This window comes from Suricata suricatta, chromosome 2, assembly GCF_006229205.1.
Source record: "Suricata suricatta isolate VVHF042 chromosome 2, meerkat_22Aug2017_6uvM2_HiC, whole genome shotgun sequence".
NCBI lineage: Eukaryota > Metazoa > Chordata > Mammalia > Carnivora > Herpestidae > Suricata > Suricata suricatta.
The window spans coordinates 100,985,184-101,001,483 of NC_043701.1; the positions used below are offsets into that span (position 1 = coordinate 100,985,184).

The following is a 16,300-nucleotide window of genomic DNA, read 5'->3' on the forward strand; positions in this document are numbered from 1 at the left end:
ATAGCCAAATCATGGAAAGAGCCTAAATGTCCATCACCTGATGAATGGATCAAGAAGATGTGGTATATATATACAATGGAGTACTACATGGCGATGAGAAAGAATGACATATGGCCATTTGTAGGAAAGTGGATGGACCTTGAGGGTGCCATGCTAAGCGAAATAAGTCAGGCAGAGAAGGATAGATACCATATGTTTGCATTCATAGGTCTAACAGGAGAGACCTGGCAGGGGACCATGGGGAGAGGAAGGGGGAAAGAGAGCAGGGAAGAGTGAGGGACACAGATCAAGGGAGACTACTGAATACTTGAGATGAACCATGGACTGAAGGGGGAGGGGGAGGGAGGGAGGGGGTGGTGGTCATGGTGGGAGGCACTTGTGGGGAGAAGCACTGGGTGTTGTATGGAAACCAATTTGACAATAAACTATTATTAGAAAAATTTAAAAAATAATAATAAATATTCATCTAAGGAGACCATATGCCAGGGCTGTAAAATGAGCCTCAACAAAGTTAAAAAGACTTAAATCACGTAGAGTTCTCTGGCCACAGAGGAATTACACATATTTTTAGTAATAAAAAAGGTCTAAGGAAAATCTTCAAATATTTAGAAATTAAGCATCTAACCTACAAATAACCCATGAGTTAAAGTAGGATCCACAATGGCAATCAATTAATATGTTGAACTTAATGCAAATGAAAATACATCATATCAAAATTTATGAGGGCCGAAAGCACCATCCAGGAAGAAATAGGAAGCTTTTAATCTTTCCATTATAAAAGGTCTAAAATCAATTATCTTAAGGTTGATCATAAAGAAAGTAGATTGGGGCACCTGGGTGGCTCAGTCGGTTAAGCGTCCAATTTCGGCTCAGGTCATGATCTTGCAGTTTGTGGGTTCAAGCCTCGTGTCGGGCTCTGTGCTGACAGCTCAGAGCCTGGAGCTTGCTTCTGATTCTGTGTCTCCCTCTCTCTCTGACTCTCCCCTGCTCATGATCTGTCTTTCTCTGTCTCTCAGAAATAAATAAATGTTAAAAAAAATATTTTTAAGTAGATTAAGGGGGTCCTGGGTGGCTCAGTAAGTTAAGCATCCAACCTTGATTTTGGCTCAGAGGGTCATGAGCTAACCTCGGAGCCTGCTTAGGATTCTCTCTCTCTCCCTCTGTCCCTTTCCCCTGCTCTCTCTCTCTCTCAAATAATTTTTTAAGTAGATTAAGAAGAACAGAGGGGTGGGGCGCCTGGGGGGCTCAGTCAGTTAAGCATCTGACTTCAGCTCAGGTCATGATATCTTGGTTTGTGAGTTTGAGTCCTGAGTCGGGCTCTGTACTGACAGCTCGGAGCCTGGAGCTGCTTCAGATTCTGTGTCTCCCTCTCTCTCTGCCCCTCCCCTGCTCACACTTGGTCTCTCCCTGTCTCTCAAAAAATAAACATTAAAAAAAATTTTTTAAAGGAATCTCAACACTTGCCCTGCATCATATACAAAAATTAACTCAAAATGGATTATGCCCAAAGCTATAACCATAAAACTTCTAAAAGAAGGAGAAAACTTGTTTCCTTCCTGAGATCTTCGCGATTTTCAATGAGGTAAACATAGCTGTTTAAATAAAAAAATTTAAGAAAAGTAAAGAAAGCTGCCACCTTTCAAAAGACAGCTCAGAAACTGGCAGAAAATATTTACCATGTGTCTTTCTGATAAAATACTTGTAATCAGAATATGTAAAGAAAGCTAAGGATTCAATGAAAACAAAGATTAAAAATGTAACAATTAATTGTAAAAAGAATTGACCAAACACTTCGCCCACACACAGTTCAAACGGCCAATAAACAACAAAAAGACGCTCACCATCTCTCTTAGGGCTCTGGACCCAATTGCAGTGTGGGCGGGTCCCCCTCACACACAGCCCTTGCAACACCAGGCAACTTTCGGACACCAGCAGAGTGTCCAAACATTCAACAGACCTCTGACACCATCTGCCCGGAGACCCGTCAAACCCCGATGGTGAAGGGCTCAGTCCCCAAGCACTGCCCCTCCCCCACTTGAGCCGCCAGCCGCCAGTCTACCGCTACTGTCACTGGTGCCCCCACCAACCTTATACAGATTGGAGGCTCCAAGGCCTCCTCCTTAGTTTGATTAATCGCCCAGGATGGGAACACCTGACTGGCTCAGATGAAAGTGCTCCTGACTCTTACCTTGGGTTATTTATGAGTTCAAGCCCCACGGTTGGGTGTAGAGATTACTTAAAATAAATTTTAAAAATGTTAAAACAAATTGCTAGGATGGCTCACAGAACTCAGGAAAACACATACATTATTAGAGGATGATGACTGGGGTTAGGAATCAAGTTAGTTGGAGTTACGGCTCAGAACCAGGTCTGGGGACGGGGCTCGGAGCGCCCATGCCTCCCCAGGTACCACGGCCCCCCCATCTCCAGGAGCTTGCCAACCCAGAAGCTCTCGGAACCCAGGGCCTTTTGGGGTTTTGTATGGTCTCCTAAGGAAGGCGCCATCGCCATCAGCCATTGGCTGATCTAACCTCTAGCCCCTCCCCTGTCCCCGGGGATGGGGGTGAGAGTGGGGGTGGGGAGTGGGCCCGAACCCTCTAACCTCTGATCCCAAAGGTTGGCTCCTTTGACAACCAGTACCCACCCCACCCCCAGCCCTGGGGAGGGGTCCAAGATTCGCCTTCATTAACATAACACACAACACCTTTGCTGCCAGAGAGCTGAGGAGATTTCTAGAGGAGTGGGCGCTTGTGGGGAGCTGCCAGAAGAGCTGCCAGAAGAAAAGACACGTGCCTTGACCTGCAAGATCAGCCACCCGCACAGCTGCCCTGCATTATCACCTTTAGCTGAGGCCTTCTTGTTTACCTCCCAAGCCTTTCTTGTTAGCCTGTCAGACCGTGCTGATGCTGCAGTCCCCGCCCTTGTTTCCTAGCAACTGACTCACATCAGCTGCCCACCTTCTAACCTATATAAGACATGCATGGTCTCTCAATAAAGAGAAGCAGAGTAGCTTGATCAGAAACGCTTGTCTGTCTCCATTCTCTGTGCTTCCTGTCCTGCCCTATTCTTACTCCCTCCCTCAGGTTCAGGACCCACATCGACTGACCCCGCTGGACAAAACAGGCGCTGAGAGCCGGAAACCAGGGGTGATGACCAAACCCAAGTGAGGAATAGAGGAATTCGTTCAGAGGATCACAGAGCTACTCTGTACAAATCCCAGTATCACAACGTCGTTCATGGCTCGAGAAATAAGATGAAAACTACCACAGTGAGAGCCACCCAAAGTAAGGAGGCCCCAAACCACATGTGCTGGCAAGAAGGGGAGCGCCCAGAGCCCCCGTATATAGATGCTGGGAGTGTCAAATTGTACAAATCTTTGGAGAGCAGTCCGAAAATTGATTATAAAGCTCTCCGCCCACTGAACACTCATCCGGACAGCTGCACTCTCTACAAAGACATTTTCTTTACACTGACAGCAGCTTTTCTTAAACAGGCAGAACTGGAAATAACCCCCATGCTCCACCCTGTGGCTGGTCTCCTGCTCAGGACTGGGAGCCAGGTAAGGAGTGAGGTTGATCAGTGGTGTGATGTCACTGACTGGGGAATCCTGAGCATCCCTTATGACTTTGTTGCCCTTGCTTTATGACCAGATAAAGCTGACACCCAGCTCGTGGGTATGCCTCCATGAGGTGACAGGGTACCACTTAGCAAGTGAAAAAGGAATGAATTGCTGGTGCATACAACACACGCATAAATCCAGAAAATTTGGCTTCAGACACCAAAGATGTATCTCGTAAGGAAATTCTGTAAAAGACAAATCTAGGGGGGGCCTGAGTGGCTCAGTGGGTTTAGCCTCCAACTTCAGCTCAGGTCATGATCTCACAGTTTGTGGGTTTGAGCCCCACCTCAGGCTCTGTACTGACAGCTCAGAGCCTGGAGCCTGCTTCGGATTCTGCGTCTCCCTCTCTCTGCCCCTCCCCTGCTCGCACTCTGTCTCTCTCTCAAAAATAAATAAAATAAACATTAAAAAAAAGTGTGATTGGGTCATTGTGCCCCATCTTAGACATACAGCCAAGACGAACCCACTACTTACATGTGAAAGGGCAAACTCTGGTGTAAAAACAGAACAAGGAGAAATCTACAAACAAACTAGTGGAACACACCTTATTGCCCACATTCTTGCTTTCCACCGAGAGGCATCAGGTGGGCACAGAGAGCATTCACAGGGTGGGACCAGCCCGGGAAGAGGTGTGAAGGTACACAGGGACATCAGGATGACAGCAGTAGGAAGCAGTTTCTGGGAGCTGAGAGGGATGCCATGAGCTCCGAGCTGGAAGCTGGCATGCCCCTGCTGTATGTCCCTTCCTGAAAGGAGCCTAGAAAGACCCCCTCCAGGACCCCCATGGAGTTGTCTTTCTTCCTTGGCTCCCTAGGGAGAAAACTATAAAGGAGCCAATGCAGGGGCCAGAGCCTGCCAGCCAGCTGGAGGTGCAAGGAAAGACGTCAGCATCACCAAAAAGGTGGTCCTGATGCTCCTGTCTCTAAACACCCTACCAGTGCCCCCTTCTTTTCCAAGGCCACAAGGGGTGGCGGAGAGACATGCCAGGAGAGACACAGGATCAACCACAGGAACCCCTGGTCAGGTGGGAGAAGTCCAGGCAGAGAGAGAGTCCAGAAGGAACAACTCCTAATTACTCACTCTAAGGGGGCTGGTGTTTCCCATGGAGCAGGAGGGCCTGTGGCCACGGAACTGGGTCTGGACAACATAAAAAGTAAGGTGGAAGGGGCTGGGGAAGGGGATGGAGGTATGTCGGTGCAGAAGGGTGTCCAGGGTGGGGATGGGGCCATGAGCACAGACAGAATCCTCCTTAACTCTGTCTCGAATGCCCTGGACGTCCCTGTTTTAAGAAAAAAGGATGGGGGCGCCTGGGTTGTGCAGCTGGTTAAGCGTCTGACTCTCGATCTCAGCTCAGGTCACGATCTCACATTTCATGAGATCGAGCCCTGCATTAGGCTCTGCTCTGACAGCTCAGAGCCTGCTTTGGATTCTGTCCCCCTCTCTCCACCCCTCCCTGCTTGTACTCTCTCACTCTCTCTCAAAATTAGTAAATGCACTTTAAAATTTAAAAAAAATTTTAATGTTTAAGGAACATGGATGGAACTCTTAGCTGCCCTGGCTGGAGAACGGGGATCCAACGACTTGCAAAGGACCCTGCAATGGAGAGAGGTGTAGGGTGGGCAGCAGAGTGGGGAAGCCAACGTGAAGCTGGTGGCTGCGGCCGGAAGTCAGACGGTGAAGCAGGTGGGATGTGAGGTGATCCCCAAAGGCTGGGGGGGTCTGGGAACAAGAAAACATCACAAGGTTCACAGTAGCACCGCGAGGACAGTGGGAGAGCACAGCCCCCATCACCAGAGGGCAGGGCAGCATCCACCTGCCTCCACAGGCCATCTGCAGAGAAAGGGGTGAGGGGCGGGTGGGGACAGCATGGGGACGGCACACGTGCATCACAAACGGTAACACTGACTCCGGTGCTATGGCTTTGCCATACAAATACAGGCAGGACTGATTCCTTGCACTGCATGAGAACATCCCCTTAATCAGCTTTCAGTAATGACCCGTCTTAGCTCCAAGATCCTCTGGTTTGAGCCAAGAGGGAGCTCCCGGCAGACACAGGAATGAGGAAGCCGATTTTCATAATCATAACCCAGATCAGATGAATTGTGGGCTCTCTGCCCAAAGTGAACTTTTCCCTGGGGAATCACAAAGGGCACAGAAATTCACAACACGGAATTAACCAGCATCGTGTTTGAAGAGCCCGGATATGGACGCTTCTGCTCCCAGAGGTTTGTAAACGGAGACGATGATGACAGAAGGGGTCTCTGCACGGCTCTGAGGGAGGAGTGAGTTCACACCTGCACCGATCTGAAAAGAAGCCAGGCGCGCGGCCGTCAGGTGTCCGGGTCTGAGACGGGAGCTGAGCTGGGCGCCCTTCCAGTCCCCCAGCAACTGGACAGCTCGCGGACTCATGACACTGGAGGCGGGTAAGCGAGACCCTGAGGTCCAGAGAGGTCGAGAAATCTGCCCAGACACACAGAACTGAACAGCGACGGCCCGTGGGGCTTGGGGGCAAAGGCCAGCATTTTGTACTTCAGCATCTGTTATGAGTGAGAGAGAAACAGGGAAGCCCTAGGGTGGACAGGCCTGCATGCCACAACCCCCCTAAACTCCCCTGAAAGAGGCTGTTTTATACTGTTTCTACACGCACAAAAAGACCATCAATTGTAACAAGGTTATGACTTCAGACAGTTTCCAAATGATTTTCTCTATACCATGATGTTATATCAAAAAAAAAGTAAACACCACAGGTAAACATTGTACTGGACATGTCCAAACTTATCTGGAAACTTTCCATTCTCTTCCTGCAACTGAAAGTTGAAAGATGAAGATCAGGGTGCCTGGGGGGCTCAGTCAGTTGGGCTTCCGACTTTGGCTCAGGTTATGATCTCATGGTTGTTGGTTCAAGCCCTGTGTTGGGCTCTGTGCTGACAACTCAGAGCCTGGAGTCTGCTTCTAATTCTGTGTCTTTCTCTCTCTGCCCCTCCCCTGCTGATGCTCTCTGTCTCTCTCTTTCTCTCTCTCAAAAATAAAATAAATATTAAAAATTTAAAAAAAAGAAAGATGAAGATCAGACATTTTAACGTGCTTTACATCCAAGTATATTAGATCATTCAACGCCAGGAAGGACCAATGAAACAAAACCCCGATCATTCATGCCTGGGACAAACTATCAGTCACTTCCCTTCATCTCGGTCTCTGCCGAGAGAAGCTTCCAGAACATTCAGGACCCTCGAAATCAAACCCCCTTGGTTCTGACTCTTCCCACAGGAAACACATCTGCTCTTTCTCTGTGTGGTCTCCGATGCCGTTGGACCCCACACACACAGGCCACCATTGGAACCCCCACCCCAGGCTGCCACTGGAACCCCCCACAGACCACCACTGGGGTGGCCAGAGCTGCACAAGCAATTCTGATGTCACACATTTAACCTCCAGAAACCAAACTGTTATATGCAAATGATGTTTGCCAATCAGCAGTCCCTTTGTGGTTCCAAGAACAGCCATAGAGAGAGGAAAGACCCCCTAAGGAAATGAGCCACTAGCTGGACACATTACCACGTGAGTCTGCATTTAACAAAACCAGTGTTCCTGGGGCTCCTGGGGGGCTCAGTCGGTTAAGCCTCTGACTCTTGATCTAGGTGCAGGTCACGATCTTACAGTTCATGAGTTTGAGCCCTGAGTCGGGCTCTGTGCTGACAGCAAGGAGCCTGCTTGGAATTCTCTCTCCCCCTTTCTCTGCTGTCCCCCATTCTCTCTCTCTGTCTCTCTCTCTCTCTCAAAATACATAAATAAACTTTAAAAACAAGCAAACAAAACTGACGTTCCTGTAACTCTAAGTTCTGTGCAGTTTATGATCTCCGACCTCCCCCACACCGTTGAGGTCTTACTAAAGCCATAGGGCCTGTTCCCGTGAATCCTGAAAAGGATGCTGGGGTCTCTCTTACCGAGAATGGTGCTCCGTGGTGCCCGCATAGCTCTCGTTCCTGCAGGTCGACCCCGTGTTGCAAAGAAGGCCTTGAACAAAGGGGAAAACACCTCGGCTGGGCAGGTCCCGGGGTTGCAGAAAACCTGAGTGTAGATTCAAAGGAGAGATGCATCCATATAACAGAATACCTTTTCAGTCAGAAGGGCAGTGTCCAATATGATGTTATGACATTCTTTTTTTTAATTTTTGTTTATTTTTGAGAGAGAGAGAGTGTGTGAGCAGGAGAGGGTCAGAGAGAGAGGAAGACACAGAATCTGAAGCAGGCTCCAGGCTCTGAGCTGTCAGCACCCAGGCTTGAACCCACAAACTGCAAGATCATGACCTGAGCCAAAGTCGGCCCCTTAACCGACTGAGCCTGATCAGGCACCCCTGATGTTCTCATATTCTTAATCCTGTTACTCAGTTACAGGAGGTCTGAGCACTCAAATAAAAGAGAGGGAGGGAGAGAGGGTAAAGGAAGAAAGCCTTCAGATGGAACACCTTCCCCCGAGTCTACACTCACGCTTCAGGGCAGAATGGGCCTGCGCAGCCTTAGAGCCACATGACTCGCCCCCTCCCAGTATGCCCAGCTCCCGGAGGGGCCATATTTCCCTCACACACCCGTGCCTCACACACAATCCTCTGCAAACCAGCCACAGTGGGAAGAATAGGACAGATACGTCTCTCCATCTCACACAAAGATTTAGCAGTTTTTTAGTTTGGGCAAAATTTTCTACCAATTACAACTTTGGATTCTTAAATGCGTAAGCATAGTTGTTAAAGATCACATAATGCAGAGAAGTTTAGAAAAAACGGATAGGATCAAAGGGTTTCCAGGAACTTTGCAGCCACAAAGCCCGTGGCTTGATCATCTGTGCCCCATGCCAAGAGGCCTCTACGTCCCCGATGGACAGAGGGCAATGATTGAGATGCTGATGACCACGGGCAACGTGGAAGTTACTGATCTATCATGAGGCAGCTCATAAAACCTTGGTAGAAAGCTCTCCACGCAGGCCTAGTTTGGTCTGGGAAATGATGGTATTCTCAAAACATGGAGACTCACGACATGCAGGGCTTGGCACGATGTATTGCATGCAGAAGACAGTCACTAAACGTTGCATGGATGAATCAATGGATGAATGAACCAATGGTGGAATGAGTGAATGAGTGAAAATGAACGAATAGGCTTTCAAGCCACAGAGGTAAATGGAGTTCTTAGTGAACCCGAGACCCAGTGCACGGGGTAGGAGACCTCCAGTCACACCACTTCTGCTCTGTCATAAGAATTCTTTTTAGTTCTTCTCCTACCGTGCTGTCTGCACCACCCAGATCATTCCTCTCCTGCCTTTATTCCCACAAAGTCTCACATGTCAGTCCCCAGTAGCCCTTCCCTAACACAGACTGGCCACCTCTCCTGTGAGCTAACGTGACCTTCTCAGAACCCCACCAGGACACTCTCCCCACCATATGAAAATAGTCTGGCCTGACAGCAAGCTCTAGAAAGACAGGGAAAATACCTTGCCCACTACTCTATTCTCAGCAAGACCTTGGGCCCAGGAGCCCTCAATACCTATTTGCCAAAATAATAAATATGTTAATTATTTTGGAGGGTGACATACTATTTCAGATAAAGTCCATCCCTTAATAATCTTTTATTCATGTAACTTTTTCAGAATTAATTACATTATCCATATTTCAAGTGGTATAAGTCTGATAGAAACAAAACAGGCTATCATTTCTCAGGCAGTAATGCTGTTGAGATTTCAAACCAAATGAAGAAAGGGTCTTTCTGATAAAGCTCCTGGAGCAGAGGAAGTTAACCAGTAATGTTTCATCAGTGCATCACCACCATCATCACCATCATCACCACCTTCATCATTACTCTCATCACCATCACCATCCTCATTGCCATCATCACCATCATCGTCACCACCACAGTCACCATCCTTATTGCCATCAGCATTATCACCATAATCACTATCATCACCATCACCATCATCATCACCATCATCACCATCACCATCATCGCCACCATCATCACCATCACCATCATCATCACCATCATCACCATCACCATCATCATCACCATTATCACCATCACCATCATCATCATCAACGTCATCATTGTCTCCAACAACATCATCACCATCATCATCACTATCACCACCATGATAGCTGTCATCACTGTCACCATCATCATTGTCATCACCACCATCATCACCATCACCATCCCCACCGCCATAACCACCTATTGCCATCGGTATCTTGATGATAGACTGTAAAGCGTATCTTCCACTGTTTACCTCTTCTTCTGCTCTTCATGTATCTATAATAGCATGTAAACCTATGCTCACAAAGGCAGTCATGCTAGAAGAATAAATCTAAAAAAAAATCTAAAAAATAAATAAAAAAAAGAAGAAGAATAAATCTATCCACTAGATGGAACAAACATGTGAATATGATTCTTAAGAGAAGAAAAATGTAAATTGATGCTTATCGGCACATACCCCAGAAATGTAGCTATTGTGATATTACAATGAACCTTATCCATTCATTCCACTCAGAATTCTGAGTTTACAAAGAACAAAGGAAAGAGCTGCATTTTCTTCCTCCAAAGATCTATAATACAAGAAGTGTAGCAAAAGTAAAACTTACAGTTGTCTCTGTGTCTGGGAGGTTCTTGAAAACGAAGCACTGTCAGAATCATAAACAGGATACATGGCCAAAAGAATTCAGCAAGAGAAAGGACCTGCAGAAGATGTCAGAAAAATAAAAATTAGAGTTTGAATAAATTGCAAAGCATTATGATATCCCCCTCTCTTGCAGGGTGGTTCACAGGCCGGCTCCGGCTTCCTTTAAAAGAGGTCACTGTCAAGGCTTTGGGGGGCTCAGTCAGTTAGGTGTTCCAACTCTTGGTTTCAGCTCAGGTCGTGATCTCATGGTCTATGGGTTCCAGCCCCACATTGAGCTCTGTGCTAACAATGTGGAGCCTGCTGGGATTCTCTCTCTGCCCCTCCCCTGCTTGACCTGTCTGTGTCTCTCTAAAAATAAATGAGTAATAATAACAATAAAAGAGAGAGAGAAAGGGACATCTGGGCGGCTCAGTCGCTTAAGCGTCCGACTCTTGGTTTTAGCTCAGGTCATGATCTCACAGTTCACAAGTTCGAGCCCCATGTCGGGCTCTGTGCTGACAGCTCAGAGCCTGGAGCCTGCTTCAGATTCTGTGTCTCCCTCTCTCTCTGCCCCTCCCCTGCTTGTACTCTATCTCTCTGTCTCAAAAATAAACAAAACGTTTAAAAAGATTCTTTTAATAAAAACAATTTTCAATTATCACCAGATTATTCGTTCTGTCCTCTTTCATCTGTGATTTTATGGTGGATCATGTTCTTCTGGAGACTTCCATTCATATCATTACACAAAGAGTTTATAGACACACACCAAACAGGCCAGGCACTCATAACGCATGAACAAAACCTAACATCTGCAGGTTAAGGAGATAAGGGTATTCAGCGTGACACTAAAGAGTGTTACTTCAGAGTCCAAGTTATAATGCTTTGAACTAAAACAAACTTCTTGTCTCTTTGGTCACAATTCTTCCCTGTAAGGAAACAGCATCTAAATGCAGCCACTAGGATTGTGTGGCCTGAAGCCAGGAAGACAAATCACAGGTGGAAAAGGTTTCGATCCCCACTGTAATTAAAGAAGAAAAGAAACCACCTTTGAAAGAGTTCATGATGTAGTATTTCTTGTGCCAGAAAGTGAATCGTTATGGAAAGTTCCCTGACTGACTGCTGAAATCCAGTATCATACATCCTGATAATCGCACAATTGTCTGTGGGAGGCCAACCTCTATGCAAAGCATGGTGATTAACACAGCAAGAGAGTGGGGCGCCTGGGTGGCTCAGTCGGTTAAGCCTCCGACTTCAGCTCAGGTCAGATCTCACGTTCGTGGGTTCGAGCCCCACGTCAGGCTCTGTGCTGACAGCTGGCTCAGAGCCTGGAGCCTGTTTCAGATTCTGTGTCTCCCTCTCTTTCTGGCCCTCCCCCTCTCATGCTCTGTCTCTTCTGTATCAAAAATAAACAAAACATTAAAAAAATTAAAAAAAAAACACAGCAAGAGAGGTCAGGAACTCTCAGAGGACCACCGATTCAAGTCATCTAGTTAATTCTCCAGAACAAATAATCATTGCTTGAAGTATGGGAGTTGGGGGGGTGGATTCTATAACTAATTCTGGCTGAAAACAAATGTGCAAAACAAAAATCGTGCCACAAATTCAGCAATGAGTTGATATCATTAAGAATAAATACGTGGGAGGGGAGGCCTGGGTGGCTCAATCAGCTAAATGTCCGACTTCGGCTCAGGTCATGATTTTGCAGTTTGTGAGTTTGAGCCCTGCATCAGGCTCAGAGCCTGGAGCCTGCTTTGGATCCTGTGTCTCCACCTCTCTCTGCCCCTCCCATGCTTATGCTCTGTTTCTCTCTGTCTCTCAATAATAAATAAACATTACAAATTTTTAATTTTAAAAGAAAAGAGGGCATCTTTCTATTTTAGAACTCACTATGTGTATTTTTTTTCTTTCTGTCTGCATCTTTTTTTACTGGTCTGTAAATCATTGTCTCCTATTTTCTTTTTATATTAAGGAATTCCTTAATTGGTCCTTTGTTGGCTTAAAGTATTTAAGCAAATATTTTCTCCAGTGCCTTATTTACCTTTTATTGTCAAAATCTTTGATGCAATCAATTCATCAGTCTTTTTATTTGTAGCATCTGGATTTTTGTTCTCACACATAATGAATGAATGACCATCATTCAGGGACCTTTTTGTGGCCAAATTAAATTAGGCAGTCGCCACCATGAAGCTACAAGAATTTACCTGTCCAATCCTTACTTACATCAATGGAAAATCTCCAGTTTCAAATGGAAATAACATCGTTAAGAAAATAAAGTTCTACATTGTATAATCTAGCAGTTTTCTTGACGATCTTGAACTAAAACAAAGCCCTGGTTAAACTTTAAAATATAGTATCTCAGGGGGCGCCTAGACAGCTCAGTTGGTTGAGCATCTGACTCTTGATCTCAGCTCAGGTCATAATCTCACAGTTTGTGATCTCACAGTTCGTGAGTTCGAGGCCCACCTCAGGCTCTGTGCTGACAGCTGGGAGCCTGGAGCCTGTTTCAGGTTCTGTCTCCCCCTCTCTCTCTGTCTGTCCCCTGCTTGTGTTCCGTCTCTCACTCTCAAAAATAAATACATTAAAAAAAAACAGTATCTTAGTATTTTATTTACAAGCCAATCATCAGCTGCTCTGAAAAGCACTGGGGGCGGGGGGGAATCTTCCATAGTTCCAAATGTGAAATAACTCCGCTCAGAAGAGGAGTGTGGGACGCCTGGTTCTGCTGTGTCACTGCCCTTTGTGAGCGAGTGAATCACCTCCTTTCATGAGACTCCCCCCAGAGGCGCGCAGAGGCAGCCTTCTCTTTCTCATTTTTTGTACCCTGGTTTCCTTCTCATTTGTCTTCATTACCCCCGGAGTCTTGCCTGCATTTTTGATCCTTCCCCTGCTATATGGGAATGCTCCCCCCCATTGCCCTCATCACAGGCCCCCCAGGAGAGCCTTCCCTGCACTAGGAAGAGCCGAGGACAGACAGCACCCACGCCGTCCCCTAAGGCAACCAGACGCAGATGCTATACATCGAAGACGCTGTGCTCTCAAGAAAATGAATCAGCTTGGGGGCCCTGGGTGGCTCAGTCAGCTGGGCATCTGACTTAGCCTCAAGTCATGATCTGGCAGTTGGTGAATTTGAGCCCCCGTCCAGCTTCAGCGCAGAGCCTGCTTTGGAGCCTCCATCCCCCTCGCTCTCTGCTCCTCCCCTGCTTGCGCTCTCTCAAAAATAAACATTAAAAAAAAAGAAAACAAAAAAGAATTATCTGGGGAACCCATCTGTGCTCACAAAACAGCAGCCACCAGGTCAAGAGCCCACACAACAGGGTCCCAAGTGGGGCGGGAGGGGGGTACCCTCCACAAGGAGGTAGCAAAATTGCTCAATTCTGCACCCCAGATTCCATGGTCACTCTCTCCCTGACCTCCACGGATGCCTCTCCTTTGTTTCTAAAGACACACCCGAGACGCAGTGCCATTGGCAGAGACCGGCACACCACACACACAGAAATATACATGTAAATGACTCAGGTAAAATACTGGAACTTCCTTATGGACTCTTTCTCCTCCCAGACAAAATGACAGGAGACAAAGAAAAGAAGGCAGAGGAGAAAGAGAGCCAACTTGTCTTTATAGAAGATGAAAGCCACAAAAATGCCAAGAATCAGGTTTCTAGAGTAGATGAAGCAAGTTCGGTCCGAACTCAGCCCAGCACCTCCAAATCTGTAATTCGGGGACCCTCCCCACACCCACATCTGTGAGGTGAGCACCCTGAAGGCATCACTGCCCTCCTTCTCCTGGCAGGAGTCAGAACACTGCACTCGTAAATGAAACACTGAGAAGTGAACAATGAACTCGACTCTGTTGGAAAAGATTCCGCGGTTTCACATAATCAGGTGGAAAGAATCCAAGTTGGATAACAATTTCCCCAAAACTGGATGAAGTGAATATGCTACAAAATACTGGACGAAGGCACCCCCTTCATCCAACTCTTGATCTCAGCTCAGGTCATGATCTCACAGGTCATGAGATTGAGCCCCGCACCAGACTCTGCGCTGACAGCAAAAGCCTGCTTGGGATTCTCTCCCTCCTCTCTCTTTGCCCCATCCTGCTTGCACTCTCTCTCTCTCTCTGTCTCTCTGTCTCTCTCTCTGTCTCTCTCTCTCTGTCAAAATATATAAACAGTTAAATAAAACTTTATAAAAATAAAACACTGGAGAAAATTCCAAAGCAGAGCCCAGAGCCCAGCTAGGGTAGTAATGTCTGCATCTCCTGTCCCTGGGGGGAGAGCGCCCCGCTCATCTCCACCCTCACCCCTACCAGCCCTCCTGCTGCAGACACTTAGCACATGCAGGGTAAACTCAGAGACCACACTAGGGTTTGAAGGAGAAATCAGACTGGTCTCAGATCCATTGACAAGAGAGTGGAGAACAAATATAACACCCGGCTGAGCTTTCCCAGAATGAATCAGATTAAAACAAAGAGCAAAACAGCTGCCTAAACGTTCCGAAGGGAAGCACACAAAGACGTAAACCAAAGTCATAAAGCATGACTGGAAAGGGAACAACTCAAAGAAAATGAAATTTCTTTACAACCGCTTCATAAAGAAAACCGATTTAATAAGAACAAACATTCAGGGAACAAGAGCTCAAAAAAAATTGGTAAATGAAGAAGAGAGGTTGCAGATCTAAGGAAAACACCACCATAGCAGAATCATTATTATGGAAATCCAAACTATAGACTTAGAAACTACACAGAGAGTAGATGCTGGTTACATTTGAATGTCTGCCTCAGAGAAACAGTCTGAGATCACAGTGGGATTTTCTTTACAACATTTTCAAAGGTAGAACCGTAAACACAGAAGAGCATCCAACATATATGACAAAAAATACACTCAGAGATAGAATATGGGAGAACTTCCTGGAAACAGAGAAGAGTTGGTCTGGAGACCGAAAGGATATGTTGTATTTCCGGGGGGGGAAAGAAGCTGTAGCTGAGCCCGGGCTCTTGAGCCCCATATGAGGAAGAATAGCACATGTATCCAGAAGGGGAGGAAAAAGGCAACTCACTGACAAGGAGGGAAAAAAATCAGTCCAGCCTCAAGTATATCTTTGCAACATTCAGTGCTAGATGCCAAAGCATCAGTATTCACAAAGTTCAAAAAGAAAGAAAGAAAGTGTGATAAACATACGATAACCAACCAAAGTGGCCCTTCAATGAAAATCAACATACAAATATTCTCAATCAAAAAGAATACAGATCATCTATTAACCTGAGCGGAGATCAAGAGTCAGACACTTAACCGACTGAGCCACCTGGGCGCCCCTCTGTCCAGTGTCTTATACTATATTCACTCCAACCAATTTGAGGGAAATTGTTCTCCAACTTCGGACTCTTTTCACCTGATTATGTGAAGCCCTAATGAGCCCCACGGCAGGGAAATCTTGGCATGTCATCCGGCCAAAAGAAAAATGGGACAAAGTTTAACACCCAGTCATATCACCTCTGCTTCCGGTAACTCATCACCTAGAAATGACAGGACTCCTGTTACGAGAACACAGTTTTTATTGCATGGCTGGAGGTCCAGAAAGAAATCTCCAGAGAGCTGGGATGAGGAGAGTGACAAAGAATAAATCAAAGAGAAGAAAGAAGTCATAAGTTGAATCTTTAAGTGTAAGATTTAGTTATAAACTAAAGTCCCCTCCATGGGAATGGAGGAAAGGGCAATATTTAAATAACGAATGGCTGAGAATTTTCCAGAACATATGAATGACACAAATTCATTTATAAAAGATAACACTTACCAGGAAACATAAATCCAAAGCAAACACTTCAGCACAACTGAGTCAAAGAAAAGATCTCAATAGCCATTCAAGAAATAAAGCCACATTATGTCAAAGGAATGGTTAGACTTGCTAGGGACCCAATACTTCATCAATAGCAAGAAACCAGAAGATGATTAAAATATCTTTTGATTGATTGGAGAAATTCTTCTCTATCTCAGCAGTACTTGGGAAGATGCAAATTAAACCCCCCACAAAATACCATTTTACACCCACA

The 16,300-nt window shown here is 46.2% G+C and overlaps 1 protein-coding gene across 1 annotated transcript in view; it reads right to left on the reverse strand.

Annotated features, from left to right (window-relative positions):
- ABCA13 (ATP binding cassette subfamily A member 13) overlaps positions 1-16,300 on the reverse strand; it is a 317,064-nt gene that overhangs the window by 290,530 nt on the left and 10,234 nt on the right. Inside the window, exons 2-3 of the mRNA XM_029919211.1 lie at positions 10,239-10,332; positions 7,564-7,687 (exon numbers count right to left, since the gene is read on the reverse strand). Of these exons, the coding sequence (XP_029775071.1) occupies positions 7,564-7,687; positions 10,239-10,332 (218 nt within the window). The remainder of the gene's footprint in view (positions 1-7,563; positions 7,688-10,238; positions 10,333-16,300) is intronic.